The sequence below is a fragment of the Ursus americanus genome, chromosome 2 (assembly GCF_024610735.1).
Source record: "Ursus americanus isolate L20-20 chromosome 2, mUrsAme1.1.p, whole genome shotgun sequence".
Taxonomy (NCBI): Eukaryota; Metazoa; Chordata; class Mammalia; order Carnivora; family Ursidae; genus Ursus; species Ursus americanus.
Window position 1 is genome coordinate 3,868,406 of NC_142128.1, and position 20,546 is coordinate 3,888,951.

At 46.5% G+C, this 20,546-nt stretch overlaps 1 protein-coding gene across 3 annotated transcripts in view; it reads left to right on the top strand.

Moving 5' to 3' along the window:
- Nucleotides 1-822: 822 nt before the first annotated feature.
- The window catches only part of WIPI2 (WD repeat domain, phosphoinositide interacting 2), a 35,633-nt gene continuing 15,909 nt past the window's right edge, over nucleotides 823-20,546 (top strand). For 2 of the 3 annotated variants that reach the window (XM_087867053.1, XM_045813269.2), the window contains exons 1-2: nucleotides 823-1,087; nucleotides 7,165-7,247. In XM_087867053.1, coding sequence (XP_087723179.1) covers nucleotides 1,014-1,087; nucleotides 7,165-7,247 — 157 coding nt within the window. In that variant the 5' untranslated portion in view covers nucleotides 823-1,013. The remainder of the gene's footprint in view (nucleotides 1,088-7,164; nucleotides 7,248-20,546) is intronic. The other variant, XM_045813268.2, reaches the window with a different exon arrangement.

A 20,546-nucleotide genomic window follows, 5' to 3' on the forward strand; every position in this document is an offset into this window, starting at 1 on the left:
AATGTAGCTTAACAACATCCAGCTTGATTTAGCCACCTCCGATTTCACAAGTCAAATCTGTCTCGTGTTCACCGTCCCACTCTGAGCTCAGACACACTGAGCCCAGTATTCCCGGGACACACTCTCATCTGTGGATCTTTGCGATACGGAATGCTTCCATCTCCTTGTGTTGGTTACCTACTATTCAAATTTCGGGTCTCCCTTCCTCCAGGAAGCCTTCTCTGACTGCACAGTCGCTGTCCCTTAAGTCTAGGTTGAGTGACCTCATTATGTGCTCTCTTGTAGCCCGACTTGTAATTGTTTTTAAGTATCTCCCCCACGGTAACTTCTCTAAGAGAAAGGAGGCCTATTTAGTTCACATGGAAGGTACTTCCTAAAGATTATTGACTGTATGAATAAATATAAGGTGAACGACTCCTCGTGGGCCTTGGGGAAAGAAAGGGGTTTCAGTTCTCAGATCCAACATTCGGCAAATAGGTTAGTATTTCTGAGCCTCAGTTTTCAAATCTGTAAAATGGGAATGCAATATTCTCTAAGTAGGGTTGCTATAAAAATCAAATAAGATGCTATCTAGCGCAACGACTGGCCCACGGCGGGCCCTTTTAATATTGATAAAATTACGGAGTGTACGAGGCACCTACTCTTCTCCATGCGCATGCGCCGCCCTCGGTCCGCCGGGAAGCCCTGCCCCGCGCGCCCCCGCGCGTCCCCACGCGTGCGCGTGTTCCACCAGAGCCCCAGGGGCGGGCCAGAGGTGAAGGGGCGGGACCTCCTCAATACGCCTGCGCCATGGGGAAGCCGTGCGCCGAGGAGGCGGGGCCGCGCAGGCGCGCAGAGTGCCCCGGCTCCGGAGCATAAACAAGAGCGGGCACGGGATGAGGCGGCGGTTGATCCCCGGGCAGCCAGCTGCGGCCAGCGAGGCGGCGAGCGGGGCCCGGAGCCGACCCTGAGCGCACCCGGCACGCCCTCCCGCGCGCGATCCCCCAGCCGGGCCCGCCCGCCGCGCGCCCACCATGAACCTGGCGAGTCAGAGCGGCGAGGCCGGCGCCGGCCAGCTGCTCTTCGCCAACTTCAACCAGGACAACACGTAAGGCTGGGCGGGGATCGGGGATTCGGGGTCCGGGGTCCGAGGCCTGTGGCCGGGACGGGCGGGAGCCTGGGGCCGGGGCTGGGCCGGGTGGGAGGCTGAGGCCGGGGCCCGGGCCGGGCCCGAGGTCGGGCCTAGAAGTTCGGGGTGGAGGCCGGGGCGGGCGGGGGCGCCCCCGGGGGGCGGGCCCGGAGCTTGGAGGGAGGGGCGCTCTCCTCGGAGACCCTCCGGGCGCTGCGCTGCATTGGAGCTGGGAATCTCTGGGCGGGGAAGGTGATGGAGATAGGAAGGTGTTTCACCCACCCACCGAAGGGTTGCTTTACCTTTTGGGACCTCCCTTCTCACAAAGTTGGGGCAGAACTTTGTGCCTTGACCTGTTGTCTCAGCCGCTTCCGGAGCGATGAGAGCGCGTTTCTTCCTTCTCTCCCACCTCTCCTTCTTCTCAGCCCTCTTCCTCCACTCCTTCCCCTCTTCAGGTCCTTCTAGTCTCCTCATCATCTTCGGGCCTCTTTCCCTTCTTTGCTTTCCTTTTCTTCTTGTTTCGCTGTTCTTTTTTTAGGTAACTTTGATGTCCTGCCCGAGCAAGAAACAGATTTAGCAATAATCCTGGCCTCTGATCCGGGGAGAAACTGAGCCAAGAGGGACCTGAGGAATCTGGGGCCATCCTTAGGGGAAGAGAGGCCACTGATGCCCACCCATGGATTTGGAACGCTGTTTGTCCAAACTCATGTGGTTTGAAGCTGATTCTTCACAGGCCGTCTGGGTGACCTGTGAGGATAGTTAATAGGTGAAGTTTCTGGAAAAGGAAGGAGTTGTGGAACTGGAAGGGAGGAGAGCCATCTTGGGAAGTGAGTAAGAGGAAGTGATGTAAGTTAGGAGGAATGGGTCATTGGCTTCATAGTAAGTAGTTGGTTGAGTTGTTACTGGCTGAATGGGATCAGAAAAGTAGGGGGGAAAGATTTTTTTTAATGAAAGTTAATTGTGGAGCAGTAGGCAGAAGGTGCTGAGCAGCACCTCCCCAGAATTGTGAGGTTAGTGCAGATGGTGCGGCAGGTGGACCGCAGGGAGGGTGGGAAGGAAGCCCATCTCCTGCTCCAACTTCAGATGAGGGACCTGAAGTTCACGAAGGCCTAGAGCTGCACCTGGATCTTCCAGTTGGCCAGTAGTGGAGTGGGCGCGGGACTGACAGCTCTTCCAGTGATCTTCCCACCCTGCCACACTCTTCTCTACCTGAAAGCTAGGATTTTGAGGATAGTGAATTTAGAAATCCTACTGTAGCAGTCTTTAAAGATTAAAGCTACCACATACATAAGCATACTGTGTGACCAAAAGCCAGTACAACAGAAACATCTTGGACAACCTGTTGCACGTGATTGTAATTGGGATAGACTAGATTATATCCATCCAAGAAGCGAATAGAGCATTTCAAACCATCTGTGATTTGGTTCTTAAGCCCTTAGTATTTTGAGATGGGTAAGAAATGGTAGCTTTGTGGTTGTTTTTATGTCTCCTATAAATTAGAGAAGTTCCAAAACAGTTTCTGCTTTTTTTCCTCTCAGTTTTTCACTACCCATTGTTTATGTTGAAAGGAAATAAAATATGAGACTGTTCTCTTTTGCTGTTACTTCAAACGGGCTACCAAATCCCCTATGTAATAGAATATATTCATCTGGCTGGAAATAGACCTTTTCACACTTGGAAATCACGTGCTTCCCCACTCCTCAGTGGGTCCTGAAGTTCAAGAAATTTTTACGTCATAATTTGAACTTGCCAGAGACCTTGATCTAGTATGAACATAAATTGTTAAGAAATAGTGAGTTAGGATTCTACTAGAAGTTTATCAATTAAAATGACTGTAATTTGTCCTAAAGAAATACACGAGTTCCTGAGGAAAGGCTGCACAATTTACGCCTTTGCCTCCCTTACCGTCTCCAGAAGCTATCATTATAGAGGAACACAGTCTTTCACAAGACAAAGGTTATTGGTCTGGGATCCACATTCACCAGGGGGAAGTCTGGAAGCCATTTCACTTAATAGAATACGTGTACGTTACACAGGAATGCTTAACAAAGAGTATAGCTTGCATAGCAAGCTGTATCTGTCCTTCCTTTTTGTCCTGACAATGTGGTTTCAAATATTGTGCTCATTTTTCTAGGATTCTTGACCTGAAAGTATAACTTTTGTTGTCTACCCTTTGTTTGATTGTGTGTGCGTGTGTGTGTGTGTGTGTGTGTGTGTGTGTGTTTTGTTTTGTTTTGTTTTGTTTTAACCTAGAGCAGTGAAAGAGGCACCAGGAACAGCTGATCTCAGTCACCTATTGACTGGTTAGTTCCAATCCTAGTTTCTGAAAGTAACAGTTTGGAAGGTTTATTTTGGAGGAATTTTTGGCTTTTTGAAATAGAAGTTAACAAACTAATAAGTGGCAGAGTGTCGCTTAATTGAAAATGTCAAGGACCGAAGTCCTCCACCAGATGCCACTCAGCTTGTGGGAAGCCTGTGATGTGGCAATGTCTGTTTTAAACTACGTCTCCAAAAGGGGTAGACGGAAGAAAGGGACTTGATTTTCCAAGTCTTCTGTTTGTAGCATCGATGTTGTTAGTGTCCAGAAAAGTTAGGGAGACGCTTGTTTAACTGAGGTTCTTCTAGGTTACAGATGTAGTTGTGGGAAAGTCCCTTCTCTCCACTTTCTCCTCATCAGTAAATTGAGAGGCTTGATTGTGGATGGGTTTTAAGGATCCTTCAACCTTAAAGTTTTAGGTCATTCTGCCTGCTGGGTAGAGGGTGTGTTGGAGGAGGGCAGACATCACCCAGGAGGGTATTGTCCAACAGCAGTGGCCCGTGGAGAGCAGACTGGTCAGCCATCGGGACTTAGTGTGACCCGTGGGATGTGGGTGGTGCAGGGAAGTTAAGGTTACTCCCAAATCTCTGGTGTGGGTTCGGGGTGAACAGTGATTCCATTATGGGGGAAAGATTAGAGGAGGATTCAGTTTGGAGGGGAATGCTGTGAGCTGAGGGAAGGGCCTGCTGTGGCGATGAACTTACTAGCTGGGGCCCCCCGGGGCCTCCCAGGTCTCAGCAGTTCATGTGGTTTCCTTTTTATGGGTGTGGCCCAATGCCACTGAACCCTCTAATCAAATAAGAAGATAATGGAAAGGGAAAGCCTTTCAGGACTAATTATTGGTAAGAGGGCAAAGAAAAGAAAAAGGAGTTAAGAGAAAGATCTGATTCACATTTGGGGGGTTTGTTTTTTTGTGGTTTTTTTAAGTGGAAATCACTTTTTTTTTTTTTAGATATTGAACACTTAGTTTAAATTCGGTGACAGGCTTGCGGTTAAAGATGGTGGGTCAGACACAAGCATTAATTTTGGCTCCCTCCCAAAACCCTACTAAAATGTCAACCAATAAAATACCAAACGATACTTTAAAAAGCTGAAAGCCATAGGATAGGGAGAATAAGGAAGGAGTCACTAGCAACAACAATTTGGAAGCCAGCAAGTAGTACAGGAAAGTGGATCCCAACTCGCTAGTTGAGAAAGCAGAGAGTCAACCTACTTTAAACTGCAGAGTCCCCAAAAGGCTCAGGATTGGCAGTCTGGGGAAGCTCTAGAAGCAGAGTAAAGGGGGACTGGATGAAACTAAAGAGGGTCGGCCCAAAGCATGTTCCAGAAGCGCTCACTCATCCTGACAAAGGCCGCGGACCTTGTCTCCAGAGTGTGTAACAGGGTCTCTGGATTCCGACAGCAGGTGCAGCCGGAGGCAGGGGTATAGTAGTGAAATGTGGGCTTGGGTACATCCATCCTTTTTTCTGTTATAGCGAGCTGGGTTTTCCCTTTGTCAGTAAAAGATCTCACTGTGTTACCTTTAAAAAAACACACACACACACACACACATTTATTGGGGAATAAGATTATTTAATAAGGAAATCTCAAACTTACCTGTTAATCTGCCTCTCCGATTAGTATGTCTGCCACTGTATGGTCAGGCAAATCATGAGAAATTAGTAAAAGCAGGATCAATCCCCGAAGAAGGATGTATGAACCTGATTGCTGGTGTTACCACCCTTTAAAAACATATACTTTTATTGATAAAGTATATATTCATATTATACATGTCAAAATAATTGAAATATTTTTGCTTCCATTTCTGGCTGATTAAGGTTTTGTAAACCATGCAATTAAAATTCTGGCTAAGGTGTTTAATATCCTAAACCAGTTTTGGAATATCTCTAAGACCATCAAAGTTCTGATGTTTGATCACCAAAGCCCAGTTTTGACAGATTCGTCTGTTAGGAGCACAGCATCAAAATCCAGGTTCTCATTAACTATTAAAGCTCATTAACTTTGTCCATGGAAGAAGCCCTCTCTAAGCTTATATATATAAGCTTATATGTAAGGCCGATAAGCTTGGTGATTTGGTTCCTAAGTCAATAAGAAATTTAGAATGGGAGAGGGGCTGTCAATGATGGGGGGAGGGTCACAAGGAAGTGACACCTGTCAGCAAAACAAAAGGTGGAAAATGTTTTTAGAAACTCAGCACTACAGTCTGGCCACCTGAGGTCAGTACACAAAACCCTCAATTCCTTGTTAGCGTCTGAGAGGGTCGCTGTATTGTAATAGTAGGGTAGGTTTAATGATGGGAGTCCCGGAAAATGTTAAGAATTCCCCATCCCCCTGTGATAGGAACACAGAAAAGCATAGGATACAAGAATGACTTTTTCATTTTTTATTCAGAAATGGCAGGGGAAAGGTATTGGTGCTTAAAATAGCAACCATTAGTTATCTGGAAAACATTTTCCCAGATACCAACTTCCCAAAGTTGTAGATTACCGAGATTTTTGTCTTTTATTTTTAGCTTTCCTGGATAGTCTTCTATTTTTATTGGCTTCTTTATTGCTTTTCAAAATATTTACAGGTAACAATACCTAATTACTTTATTAATATAAGTAATTCAGTATAGTGAAGTATTTTTGCCCCCCAAAACAGGCTGGTAGTTTTGTTTCTGTTCATACGGCCAAGATGTACCAATTACAGCTTAAAAATTTAATAGTGCTTATAGCACCTCTGTTCTTAGAATATATTTCTTCTGCATATGGTGAAAGAGAGGTTGGAAATCTCAAGTTTTTAATAGATGAAACGGCCGTTAGCGGGGCCCTAGTTTTTATCTTGGTGTGCGGATAGCCCCGGTCCGGTCTTCTGGTTTGTCTTCTGCCTCCGCTGGTTTCCACGTCCTCCCAGCTGTTGAGTTCACAGCAGTCCCAGGAGCTGCTTGCTCGCGTGTCCCACGCTTCCTGCTTTATTGGCTCCTCTTTTGTTTCTCAAAGCTGTGCTTTCTTCTGTTTTTTTCTGTGGTCGGTCACGTTCCAGAGAGTAGTAATCGTCTGATGAGGACATACTTCAGTCGGTGTCCCGCAGCTCGTGTGCTGGGGGCCCGGAGAGCCCGCGAGGTCCCCTGAGGCCCCTTAGCAGACGCCGCGGTGCTGGGGTTGGCTGTGAGTGGCTTCACCTTTTCTTTGTCGGTCAGCTGGGTAGTCTTCTGATGCCAGGTTCTAAGCGAGCTTTCTGCCCCGTTTTATTTCCACCCCACTGCCCGGCCAGAGCGTAACCTCCAGGTGATGGAGCCGCATTTGCTGTGGCCGTGCCGAAAGCAGAGGGTGTCATCGTCCGCTACACCGTAAATGTCTTTGTTTAAAGTTCGGGGCGTCGGCTTATTTAGCTTTTGGACTTGTACGTAGATCAGATCACCTGAGAAACCCCACTTTGTTCTGAGGGGGTCATTAACTTAGGGCCAGTTACTCTCATTTATTTGTCAAATTTATCTTTAAGGTTTTGTTGGTTTTAAAGAAGAATATTATCTGTATTTTATTGGCCTTCACCCTTTCCTGGCTGCGGGGTGGGGCATCTCCCTCTGCCACTTTCCCCTTGGCTGCTCAGCCGCCACTCACCTGCTACAAACTATTGGAAATTATTTGTGCTAATGTTTGGTGGAAAGGATGGTTACTGTTTGGTAACGTGGAGCTAGTTTGTGCATTATCACTGTCTACACGTATCAGCTCTTATTTCTGATTTGGCTTTTTTGCAGGTCCCTAGCTGTTGGTAGTAAGTCCGGTTATAAGTTTTTCTCCCTTTCTTCTGTGGATAAGCTGGAACAGATCTATGAATGCAGTAAGTGTTTGCTTTATTTTTCCCCCTTCTTAAAAAAAATAGACAAATTATACTTGAATTGGAATGCATTCTCAAATTCTAACACTGTGATTGAAGCCCCGATACCCCCTGACCAGTACTCTTCTTTGCCCTTGATCCTCACAGATGGTGCGTGTTCTCCAGGGTCTGTGCGTGTGCGTACTTACACGTGTACGCACAGAAACACTTGTTTTATGGGTTGTTTTTTCCAACACATGATACTGTGCTGTATGTATTATTCTGTCATTTCACCCCACTTTAAATGCCATTATTTAAACCATTTAGGTTTCTGTGATACAGGGCTTCCAGGAAAGCCCCCGTGGGAATGATGTATTTTCTTCTGTTGTCATCTTATGGCAGCCGGGTTGCCCACGCGTCAGAGGCACGCCCACACGTCAGGCGGTCTGGAATTGTGGAAGGGTCGAGTGAGCTTTGACTTCTTGCTCGGGCACTTACTCGGGACGTTAGATAGATTGCTTCATCTTGGACCTGAGTTTCTTTGGCTTCCTTTTGCGTGTGTCTGTCTGTGTATGGTAGTGCTTGCTGATTACATGGTAGGTACGGACCCCTCCCGAGACTGAATATGCTAGAAAGCTTGGGGCTCCTCCTACATACGTAACTTGTTTCCTATGCACTTACGTAATTACGCACATGTAACACATACACACATAAAGGTATACTTTTGGTTTTGTGTGTGGTTTTGTTTTACAGACATGAGCTTGTAATACACTTTGTTCTTTATTTTTCTTTTCAAAAACATGACCTCTTTTAAATTGAGGTGATCGTGGATTTATGTGCAGATGTTGGAATTAAAACAGATCTCTTAGACCTTTCTCGCAGTTTCCCCCAATGATAACATTTTGCAAAAGCACATTATAGTGTCACAGCCAGGAGGGTGACATTGAGGGGACCCATTGCTCCCTTTCAGGTCTCCCCAGTTTCACTTGTACGCACATGTGTTTTTATAAGTTCTGTACAGTCATAATACCCTTGCAGGTTCCTGTTTCCACCACAAGCAGGACTCTGGATAGTTCCAACACGGTGGGATCCTCCCTGCTGTCCTTTTACAACCACACCTGTCTCCTTCCCACCCCTGCCGACCACGAATCTGTCCTCTGTTTCTCAAATTTTGTCATTTCAAAAATGCTATGTGAATGGAAGATTATAACCTTTTGGGATTGGCTTTTTTTACTCAGCATCGTGCTCTGGAAGTTCATCCGAGCTGTTGTGTGTGTGTCGGTAGTTCTTTTTTACGACTGAGAAGTATATTCCATGGGTGTGGATGGACACAGTTCACCAGCCCCCTGTTGAAGGGCATCTGGGCTGATTTCAGGTTTTGGCTATTACAGATAAAGCCGCTGTGGCTAGAGCTTTGGGTGGACGTGAGTTTTTACCTCTCTGGGATGAATAGCTAAGAGTACAATTGCTGGGTCATATGGTACCCCCAGTTTTTTTCTCCTCTTTTTAAAGAAGCTGCCCAAGTATTTTCCAGGTGACTGTACCATTTTCCATTCCCACCGGTAATGTCTGAGAGATCAGTTCCTCCCTCTTTGCTGGCATTTGGTGTCATCTCTGTTTCTCATTGTGGCCATCCTGGGAGATCGAGCAGTGCGGTCTCACTGTGGTTCTGATTTGCTTTTCCTTAACGGCTAATGATGGTGAGCATCTTTTCGTGTGTTATTTGCCACGTGTATATTCTCTCCAGTGAAATGTCGGCATTTTTGCCCACATTCTCATGGGATTATTCGGGGTTTTCCGATGTTGAGTTTTGAGAGTTCGTTATATGTTCTGGATACTAGGCCTCTGTCAGACATATGGTTTGTAAATATTTTCTCTGTCTATAATAAGCAACCTGCCCACGGCCTGACGTCAGTTAAGAATCCTCGTTAGAGAGTTGGGAGTTCTCTACGCACAGCATACTTCTTGTGATTGGTCACGCTGGGGTGTGCATTCAGGGAGGGACTGAGTACTTAGCATTTCAGCTACGTGAGCACGCGGTTGTGGGCAGTCGTCCTTATTAACAGTGTCGGTATCTCCTTTCTGAGCGAGTGTTCCAGTGTTGCCAGCTTTGCTTTCTCGATGGTTCCATGTTCCATTTTGGAATTCTGCCCTATCTGCCTACCTGCCCTATCTCTGAAGAAGGGGGGATTGAGCGAGGAGTGCAAACAGGCTTCTCATTCATTCTTGGTTCCATTTGCTCCACGAACGCGTCCTGAGGACCTGCCGTGCGCCGACCCTGTTCCACGTGTGGAGATGCAGTAGTGGCCACGTTCCTGCCCCTGTGGCACTTGCGTGTAGATGGAGGGAGACAGAGAACGAGTGCAGGTATTTGCGTCCAGTGTTAGGCTGGGGACACAGCGACAAGCAGAGACACAAATACCGCCTCCCACCCCTGCATCCCCACCCCTGTTAGCCTAAGATGAAGACTGTTGGGGAAAATGTCATTTCTTCTGCCGGTTACCTGAAATTGTGGAGTTCCCATGGAGGTCAGAGGCTTTACGGGCTCCCTCCTCCCAGGCCTCGGCCTCCTCTCTTCAGTAGGCCTTCGGGTGACCCTCACCTCCATCAGTGGAGTGTCTGACTTCCCCCGACAAGTCTGGTGTTTGTTGCTGCCCCAAAGGCTAGCACCCGGGCCCTTCCTCGGGAGCTCATCAGTGTCTGACTCATACTTCCTGTGGGCTGCCTTAGAGTTTACTCCTTTTTTGTCCTCAGACTTGGCCTGCTGATGCTTACTAAATCTTCTCTTCAAAAAGCCTCTTTTCTAATGTGTAGCTGGAAGATGTGATCTGGGTGATAAAACGGCTGTGAACCCGTGTGCTTGCTTATCTCAGGTGGCTGTCGGTAGTTTGAAAAATCTCTAAACCGGTCCCCTTCCCACGGTCCCACGTAGGATTGTTCCCCGTAGGGGATTTCTTCAAAGAAGGGTAGCCTGATCTCTGCACTCCATCGGGCTTTTATGGATGACTGAAACATTTACGGGCTCTGCATCCCAGTGAGCCCCTGAACCGTGCAGTGAAAGTGTGGCTGTAGCGACTAGGGTCAGCTGCTTTGAAATCCACAGAATCCCTCCCACCCCAGCCCCCACTGAGAGACCCAGTCCTGAGAAAGGGTGTAAGAATACCAAAGCCTGGTCTTTAGTCTTTCTCAGATGGAATCAGTTCCGTGACTAATCTGTTCCCTTGAACTTTATTTACTGATTTGTGGTGCCTCATTTTTCTAAAGGTTTTTGACGGAGCAAAATGTGATGTCTTGATAATATTGTGAAAAGGGTGGGTATTTACTGACCAGCACGGTGAGGTGAAAGAGATTCCTTTGCTCTTCTTAGTGAACTTTGACCCTTAGAAATACGTGATGAAAATGGACAGAGAACTTTCTGAGGGTTAATACTTTAAACTGGGAGCAGTGAAATTCTTTTCCTCCTGGAGCTTTGTCCAGCTCTCCTCTCTCTCACACGCTTTTATTGGGTAGATGAATGTCCATTCGGAAACAGGTTAGCTACCGAGTCAAGATTGTTTTCTGGAATTTTTCTACAAGGAGGCACAGAGCAAAGAAGACACTTGATGCCTCGCGATTTAGCGCGGGCTCATAATCTCAGCTGCGCGTCACGGACTCAGACCTTCGCTGTCGGTCACTATTGCTGTTACAGAAAGAATGAGCCAGAACTGGTCTTGGGAAGACCAAGATGAACAACTGCTTGTTCTTCTGTTGGTTATTTAAACAAACAAAAAAACCCTTTTGCCCAGAAATAATGGAAGTTTTTTTCCCCGTCTATATTGTAATTTCTGAAGTTGCAGGAAGTCCCATGTATGCTTTGCCTGTTGTGTGCGCGCCCTTTTGTCCTGTCATTCTCTGTCTCTGTCCATTGTGTGTGTGGAGATACGTAATGTGCAAATATGTTGTCTCCCTTCCCTGAAATACTATTGCAATGAAATCCTACCCCCAAGACAAAATAAAGGTAGTATAGATGTTATTTGTAAAATAGCACGTAAGTCAGGAGGAAAAGTAGGCTTTTTCGCATTCTACCTTGTGTATGTTTGCATTTTTAAGTTTCTGAGCTAGGAAAACATAGCACAGGAAGCATTCAGTTCTGAAATTGAGCGTGAGCGGACTGTGCTTATCTGCGCAAAGGTGACCGGCGCCTGCGTGATTAACAGCCATGCCTCCACAGACACAGCACCTTTGACCAGAAAACTCACCGTCCTTGACCCTACGGGCCATCGTTTGCATCTGAAGGCTGAGAAATGGTGCTTTTGAGATTGTTCCGATTTGACAGACAACCCTGGTTGGAATATTCATTTCCGTGAGATGCATCATGGTTTTGGCTCTTAGGGGGAGAAGTCCAGTAGCATTTCCCTGCCCGAATCCGTTGTGATGAAGGGCAGGCTCTTGCCTCTCTTTAGAGCTGCGGGCATCCGGCAGACGCGCCTCGTTTGGACGTGTGTCCTGTCACTTACTTCCTGGTCTCTAGAAGCTTTATCTTTTTCAGCTCTAAGCAGCACCTGCAGAGGCAAAACAGCATTCTTTTTTAAGTCACGTAATTCGCTGCTTAAGTGAAGTTTTGGGTAGGTCATCTCTGCGAAGAACATTTGTCAGAAACTTTGGCCTAGAATGGGCCTTGAAGGCAAAGCTTTCATTGACGCTTGAGGTCACTGAGCTTTACGTTCACACTTTCTCGGGGGTGGGTCGAGTGAGTTTTGATCGGGGCCGAGTGTCCGTGACAGGCCACCTTGAATAATCACAGATGTTGAGCCTTCTTTCTCCTGCTTTCCTTGGATGGCAGGGCCCTTGGGTTACGCTTCGTGCGCCATACTTTGGTGGGAGGGCCGGGCTGGGTGGGCTTCGGTTTAGTGGGAAGTGACTGCATATGTTTACGTGGTTAGGGTGCTCTTGAGAGTGAGGTGTCATGTCAAAATGTTAAAGAGGTTCTTGGGATCCTGCAGTAGAAAATTAACAGGCCCAAGCCACCGACAGCACAGAAAGACAGGGCACTTTGTGAAGGTGTGTTCCTGAAAAGGTGGGCACTTGGTGTGGAACGGAAGGGCACTCTGAAGCCGGTCCTTGTGTGCTGTTACTGCTTCCCAGGTGGTGACAGAAACATGTTACCGGCAGGGTCACCGGATTGATCTGCCCTTGCACAAGGGCCTTGACCTTTTCCCAGTTCCTGGCTCCTTTGGAAGACTGATGAGAACTGCGGTGGTTTCAGAGACCCTGAAGCCTGCGGGAGGGTTCTAGAATTCAGGGTGTGGGACTCTCCAAGAAGACCCCCCCCTGCTCTGCACCTGCCGGGGGGTTCCACCCAACAACTCCCATCCGCCCGCCATCCCTGCTGCCCTACACTTCTTTCCTCACAATCCCAATTCTGCGATAGTCTGTGCAGTTTAACAGCTTTTTCAAGATGTGGTTTATGTGCTGTAAAAATCACTGGTTTAAAATGTACAAGTGAGTGGGTTTTAGTATATTTCCCAAGTTGTACAACATACCTAGTCTGATTTGAAGACCTGTTTATCCCCAAAAGAAACCCTGAGTCCCTCAGTAGCCACTTCCGTGCAGCCGCCCCAGCCCCGCCCGTCTGCTCTCTGCGTCCGCGCCGGCCACTCTGGACGGCTCAGAAACTGCAGTCAGATGGGCCTGGCTTCTTCCACTTCCAGTGTTTTCAAGCTTCGTCCACGTGCGAGCGTGTGTCCGCGCCTCCTTTCTTCCTCTTGCTCAGCGATATCCCCTTCCACGGACACACCATGTTTTGTCGAGGGACGCTCGGTGGTTTCTGCTTGTCGGCGGTTGTAGATGGTGCTGCTGTGAGCACTTGTGTGGACATGTGTTTTCATGTCCTTTGAGGAGAGAGATGCCTGTCGGAGTGGAATTGCTGGGTGAGAGCTTTCTTTGGCCCACCTGTGAGTCGAGCGGTCAGATAAACTCCTGGAGCTGGGCGGATGGAATCAACAGAAGAACATGTGGCAGTGGGTAGATAGTGCCGAGTTGCCCTTAAAAAGGGTTCTTATTGGGGCGTCTGGGTGGCTCAGTCGTTAAGCGTCTGCCTTCCGCTCAGGGCGTGATCCCCAGCGTTCTGGGATCGAGCCCCGCATCAGGCTCCCTGCTCAGTGGGAAGCCTGCTTCTCCCTCTCCCACTCCCCCTGCTTGTCTTCCCTCTCTCACTGTCTCTCTCTGTCAAATAAATAAATAAAATCTTTAAAAAAAAAAGTGTTCTTATTAACAGGGTCCGAGTGCCCGTATTCTCGCTTACTACAACACGAGGCATTACCAGACATTTAATATTGATGAGTCTGAGATAAAAAGCACATTCATTTGCCTTTACATTTCTTAAATCATACCTGAAACGGAACTCTCTTTTTTTCATGTGGTCATTTGCTTCTTTTTTTTTTCTGCTTCTTTCGTGTTTTTCAGCTGTTCCTTTGCCTGCTTTTCTGTTGGATTATTTGTCTCTTACCAGTTTATAGCAAATCAGCCAGTTGGTGGTGGGTTTAACTATTTCTCCTGGATTGTTTGCTTTTTGACCTTGTTTATGGTCTTTTTACCGGGTTGAAGTCTCAAGTTTTTTGTCTGTTCAGCTGTATTTGTGTGGTCTCCGAAGGCTTCCACGCTTTGGAGCACCAGAAAGGCGTTTCCTATCTCGGGGGTGCGTAGAACATTCTCCAGGGGTGTCTTTAGTTCTTCGGTACCGTGTTTTACACGGAATACTCGAGCCAGCTGGAATGTGTTTTGATGTTATGGTATCTTTCATTTGTATTCATAGGCTGGAAAAGGTAGTTTTCCCATGTCCTTAGTTATTTAGAGGGGCTTACTGAAGTATTTGGAGGTGAAATGTCAAGATAATAATGAGCCTCTTTTTGAAACTTCAGAAAAGAAAAACATAGTTGAAGCGAAATGGCAGAAAGATAAGATTTATTCAGAGTGCTGGGTATAGGAGGTTCATTATGCTGTTCTCTTTTATGAGTATTTGTGGTTAAAAATAGCTTTATGGCCTCCCACATCCCCCCATTTAAAAAGATTCTAAAATTACATCCGCATTTTTTTCTTCATTAAAATTTCAAAATTAATTTTTCAAACTTGCAGTTGGTAGAAAAAACAGGCAAACACCCCAACCCACTAGTTGTTCACTTTCTCTGCACTTGTATTTAAGCAGGTGAGTAACAGTCCTCTCCTCTTCCCACCATGTTGTTAATGGACATTTTCAAACACAGAAAAGGTCAAAGTACTTCACAGATACACCCATATGTCCGCCCTTAGAGTCTGTTGTTAACACTTTCCTGTATTCATCCTGTCACACATCCGTCTGTCCATCGATCTGTCTTATCTTTCGTGTGCATTTCACGGGACATGGCAGGCATCAGCACGTACTTCCTTAAATACTTCATAAATGTTACTAACTAGAGCCCACTGTTTCTTTTTTTATTTTGAGGTAATATTTACATACAATGGAATGTATGAATCTTAAGTAAACATTCTATGTTTTGACAAATCCTACATCACTCCAGGTTTACCATCACTCCAGAAGGTTCCTCGTACTCCTTCCCCCATCCGTTCCAGCTCCCTTTCACCCTCTAAGAAGCAAGGAGTGTTCTGGGTTTTTCCTGCTATAGATTCCTCTTGGCCATGACAGACCATCACGTAAATGCAGCCCGTGCCCTTCTGGTAAGGCTGCCTGCACGCAGCGTAATGGTGCTGAAGTTTACGCCTGTTGGCGCGCGTCTCAGGTGCCCACTGTGCAAATACATGAGTTTGTCCATCCTTCTGTGGATGAACATCTGTACTTTTTCCATTTTTAGCTATTGTGAATGTAGTTGTTATGAATATTGTTGTACAGATCTTTTTGTGAGCATGTTTTCATCTATCTTAAGTAAATATCTAGCAGTGCAAAGTGTGTTTTGTTTTATGAGAAACTTCGGGATTCTCTAAGAGGCGATCCCATTGCGTATTCCCACCAGTGCAGTCTGGCCCTGCATCCTCCCCCATGTTTGCTGTTACCGATCTTTTTAATTTTAGCCATTTTGATGTATGTATAGTGGTAACTCATTGTGGGTTTTTTTTTAAGATTTTATTTATTTATTTAGAGTGGGGGGGCAGGGAGAGAGGAGGAAAGTATCTCGACTCCCCGCTGAGCACGAGCCAGACCAGGGGCTCGATCCCATGACCCTGAGATCGTGACCTGAGCCAAAATCAAGAGTCAGATGCTTAAGCGACTAAGCCACTAAGGTGCCCCTGGTAGTTCTATTTATAGTTTTTTGAGGAACCTCCCTACTTTCCATAGTGGCTGGTTGATTTACATTCCCACCAGCAGTGTACGACGGCTCCCTTTTCTCCACGCTCTTGCCAACACTTGTCATATTGTGAGGATTAGTAATGCTGAGCGTCTTTTCAAGTTCCTGTTGGCCATCTGTATGTCTTTGGAAAAAATGTCTGTTCTAGTCCCCTGTACCTTTTTTAATTGGGGTATTTGGTTTTTTGGTGTTAAGTTTTTTTTTTTTTAATATAGTTTGCATATTAACTCATTATCTAATGTATGATTTGCAGATATCTTCTCCCATTCAGTAGGTAGCCTTTTCATTTGGCTGATGGTTTCCTTTGCTGTGCAAAAGCATTTTAGTGTCATTTAATCCCATTTGTTTGTTTTGGCTTTTGTTTCCCTTGCCTGAGGAGACTGGTCCAGAAAAATGTTGCTAAAACCAATGTCAAAGAGCTTCTGCCTGTGGTGTCTTCTGGGAGTTTCAAGGCTTCAGGTCTCACATTCAGGTCTTTAATCCATTTTTAATGTTTTTGTGTGTGCTGCGGGAAAGTGGTCCAGTTTTCCCAGCACCATGTTTTGAAGAGACTGTCTTTTCCCATTGTATATTCTTACCTCCTTTGCCATAGATCGGCTGACCATGTATGTGTAAGGTTTTTTTCTGCGCTCTCTGTTCTGTCGATCTCTGTGTCAGTTTTGTGCCAATACCATACTGTTGTGGTTCCTGTCGTTTTGTAGTGTAGTATGGAATCAGCGTAATTCCAGCCTAGTTGTGCTTTCTGAGGATTACTTTACTGGCTATTTGGGATCTTCTGTGGTTCCATACAGATTTTACGATTCTTTTTTCCAGTTCTGTGAAAAACACCTTGGTATTTTGATAGGGATTGTGCTGAATCTCTAGATTGCATAGGGTAGTATGAGCGTTTTAACGATATTAATTCTTCCAATCTATGAACATGGAATATCTTTCCATTTATTGTGTCTTTTCCAGTTTCTTTCATCAGTGTCTTAGAGTTTTCAGAATACAGGTCTTCCACCACCTTGGTTAAATTTATTCCTAGGTATTTTGATATTCTTTTAATGCAGTTGTAAATGGGATTATTTTCTTAATTTCTTTTTCTGATATCTCATTATTAGTATGTAGAAACACAACTGATTTCTATATGTTAATTTTGTCTTCTGCGATTACCGAATCATTTATAAGTTCTGGTAGTTTTTTGGTGGCGTCTTTAGGATTTTCCATATTATAGTATCATGCCATCTGCAAGTCGTGATCGTTTTACTTCTTTTCCACTGTGGATGTGCCCCCTCCCCTGGTTTTAAGGCCTTCAAGAAAACACCTGGTCACATGGAGAGGCATGAGGACCACTTTTGTTAGAATCCCATGACTCGCATTGCTCTGCACGCAGCTGATTGAGCTCTTTTCAGATCCCAGGGAGATTACATCAGTCAGTCTCCTGGAAAACCAGGACAGATTTTTCTCTCCAAACTGAAAAAAAACCTGCCACTTGTGTGGCAGGATGGACAGTGATCTGTATCTGTATATCTTTATATCTACCTACCTACCTTTTTTTTTTTTAACTGAAGGCTGGTTGGCACACAACGTTCCATTAGTTTCAGGTGTGCAGCGTAGCGATCGCACAACTCTCGTGGCATTCTGTGCTCACCACAAGTGCAGCCACCGTCCGTCACCACACGGAGCTGCTGCACCGCCACGGACTGTATCCCTGACGCTGCACCTTCCGTCCCCATGGCTTACTGCATAACTGAAAGCCTCCCTCCTACTCCCCTCCGCCCGTTCTTGCCCGTCCTTCCAACTCCCTTCCCTCTGTCAGCCACCACCTTGTTCTCTGTATTTATGAGTGTTTCTGTTTGTTTGGTTTTAGGTTCCACATGTAAGTGAAACCATATGGTATTCGTCTCCCGACTAGTACCCTCTGGGTGCGTGCATGTTGTCACAGAGGGCAAGATCTCCCTCTTCCTCCGTGGCCGAGTAGTACCCCAGTGTATGTGTATACCACATCTTCTTTATCCATTCACTCCTCAGCGCATACTTGGGTTGCCCCCAGATCTTGGCTGTTGCAGATAGCGCTGCAGTGAACTTGGGGCGCATACGTCTTTTCAAAGTAGTGTTTCATTCTCTTTGGGTAAATACCCAGCGGTAGAATACCTGGATCGTATGGTATTTCCATTTCTAAGTTTCTGGGGAGCCTCCGTACTGTTTTCTACAGTGGTTGCACCAATTTACGTTCCCACCCACAGTGCACCAGAGCTCCCTTTTCTCCACATCCTCGCCAGCATTTGTTACTTCTTTCTGAGGATAGCCATTCTGACTGGTGGGAGCTATCTCATTGTGGTTTTAATTTGCATTTCCCTAATGATTAGTGATGTTGAGCATCTTTTCATGTGTCTGTTGGCCACCTGTATGTCTTCTTTGGAAATATGTTTATTCAGGTCCTTTTATCCATTTTTAAATCAGATTATTTGGTTGAGCCAAATAAGTTTTTTATATGTATATTTGAAATTAACCCATTATCGGATACATCATTTGTAATATCTTCTCCCATTCAGTAGGTTGCCTTTTCATTTTCTTGAGTTCCTTTGCTGTGCAGAAGCTTTTTCTTTTGGTGCAGTCCCAGTAGTTTATTTTTGCTTCTGTTTCCCTTCCCTGAGGAGACCCATGTAGAAAAATATTGCCAAGGTTGAGGTCAAAGAGGTCACTGCCTGTGTTTTCTCTAAGGAGTTTTATGGTTTCAGGTCTCACATTTCAGTCTTCAATCCATTTTGAGCTTATTTTATGTGTGGTGTGAGAAAGCGGTCCAGTTGCATTCTGCCGGTGGCTGTCCAGGTCTCCAGCACCATTTACTTAAGAGGTTCTTTTCCCCTTTGGATGTTCTTGCCTACTTTTACTTCTCTTTCTTTCCTATGGCTCTGACCGGGACTTCCAACACTGTGTTGGATAAAAGTGGCGAGAACGGGCATCGCTGTGTTGTTCCTGACCTTAGTGGAGAAGGCTTTCAGTTTCCGACCGTTGCGTCTGATGTTAGCTGTGGGCTTGTCACATGTGACCTGTGTTACGTTACGTTACCGTAACGTAACACCTTCTAGTTTTTACGTAGTTCATTCCTCCATTTATCCTGGCTTTACTGCGTTACCAGTCGCTCCATTAACGTGTGGTAGCTCTCGTACGTGAAAACAGACGCTCGCCCTAACCGTACAGATGATACGGATAAGCAGCATGACGGCTCGTTTCTTCACCTCCCCCTAACACGGCAGAAGCCGGTTGCCGGAGTTCTCCACTTCCTCCCCGCCTTTCACACTTCATTCTGCCTCCACCTCTCCATCAAGATTTGTCAGGGTCACCAGGTGACATCCGTGTCCCCAGATTCAGTGACTGCCCCACGCGGCCGCTCTGGGCACAGTTGCTGTTTCTTTACCACAGCGTCTTCCGTTGGCTTCTGGGTCACAGGGACCTGGTTTTTCTCTCTCGCTCGGTCTCGTCGCTGGCTCTCCTCCTCTGCCTGACCTGGAACTGTTGCGGTGCCGCCCAGGGCCTGGGCCTGCTTCTCTCCCCGGCCCCGGCTCCGTGCTGCCGGCTCTGTTCGCCACTCCCTCCTCGTGCCTGAGCAGAAGCTTGGGGTCAGCGTCTAACTGTATATTGAATGGGTGAAGGAAAGAAGGAAGGTTGTGTCAGACAGAGGGGTACGAATCCAGTCTCTGAAGCAAAAAAGACAGTCAGTTCTCATTGTTCACGGTAGTCCCATTCTCACGTTGCCGCGAACGCGGAGTCAGCGAGTACTGAAGGGTTAGGTCCCTGTGAGCCTCTGGCCGCAGTGTCTGCATCAAGTGATGAATACTTGAGCTTGTTTTATGCGTTTCTGTTTCAAGGCATCTTATTTGAATATATATTGTTGATTTATTAACAACGAACTCACGGCAACAACACTGTAACTCATGCTAAACAAAGCTTATCTGATGCACACGGTTCTCCGGGAGACGCATCACAGCCTTCTTGCCCTTGGGAGCACCAGACGGTGCGGTGGCTGGGGCCTGTTTTACACTGTGAGATCACGGACCGAAAGCACAGAATGCGAAAACACAGACCACGGAAAGGACAGTTGTTCACAGTAGGAGCGGAAAACAAGAGAGCAGAGTGTAGCGCCCTGGCCGGCTTCAGCTGGGAACGTGCGTCCGGCACTTCAGCAGTTTTTTGCTGCTTTGTGCGTGTCCACGGAAGACTGTAGAAGCACCACAAGGATTAACCTTGAGGGTTACAAATAAACTTCCGCAACCAGGCCAATGTACAGATACAGAGTCTGAATCATGAGGATCGACAATAAGTTTTTTTCACCACCGATTTAACTTAGAGGGGCAGTGAATTTAAAGAATATTTACTTATTTTATAAGAAATCCGTGTCTCATAGGCCAGCTTCTCTTCACTGTTTCCCAGTCATCCGGTGAATAAAGCCAAGGCTCCAGCTCTTCTTTGACCGTTGAGGAGCTGGGCGCCGGGTCTTACAACCAGGAAACAGCAGAGCTGGGACTCAGTCTGACGTCCGTGAGGGGCCTGCGTCTCTGCGTCCCCGTCACACCCCCCGGACGCACTGAGGATTGAGGCGCTGCAGCGCTTGCCCAGGGCTTATGCTAGAACGAACGCACTTGGACTTTACCACCCAGGGGCATGGTACTCCTTCACCACTGACACAAATATCATGGGTAGCATCAGCCCATTTTTTAGATATGACCTTATTCAGGAGATTATTGTGTTTCGTGTAATGGTATTTTGAAAGATTTGGGAAATAACCCAGAATCTAGTCCCAGGTCTGTTTTCAGTCATCCAACAAAGTTACAACCAGCTACTCTTGGGCCGGGCAGTGCTAGACCTGGGGGTACAGCCTGACCTGGCCGGGAACACCCCCAGATGCCCAGTGGTAATGTGATAACTGCCAGAACGAGAAGCAGAGAAAGTGATTGATTAAGTGCATCAATCATTAAATCCTGAAGAAAGAGCGAGGTAACTGGCAAGGGGAGCCTGAAGAAGG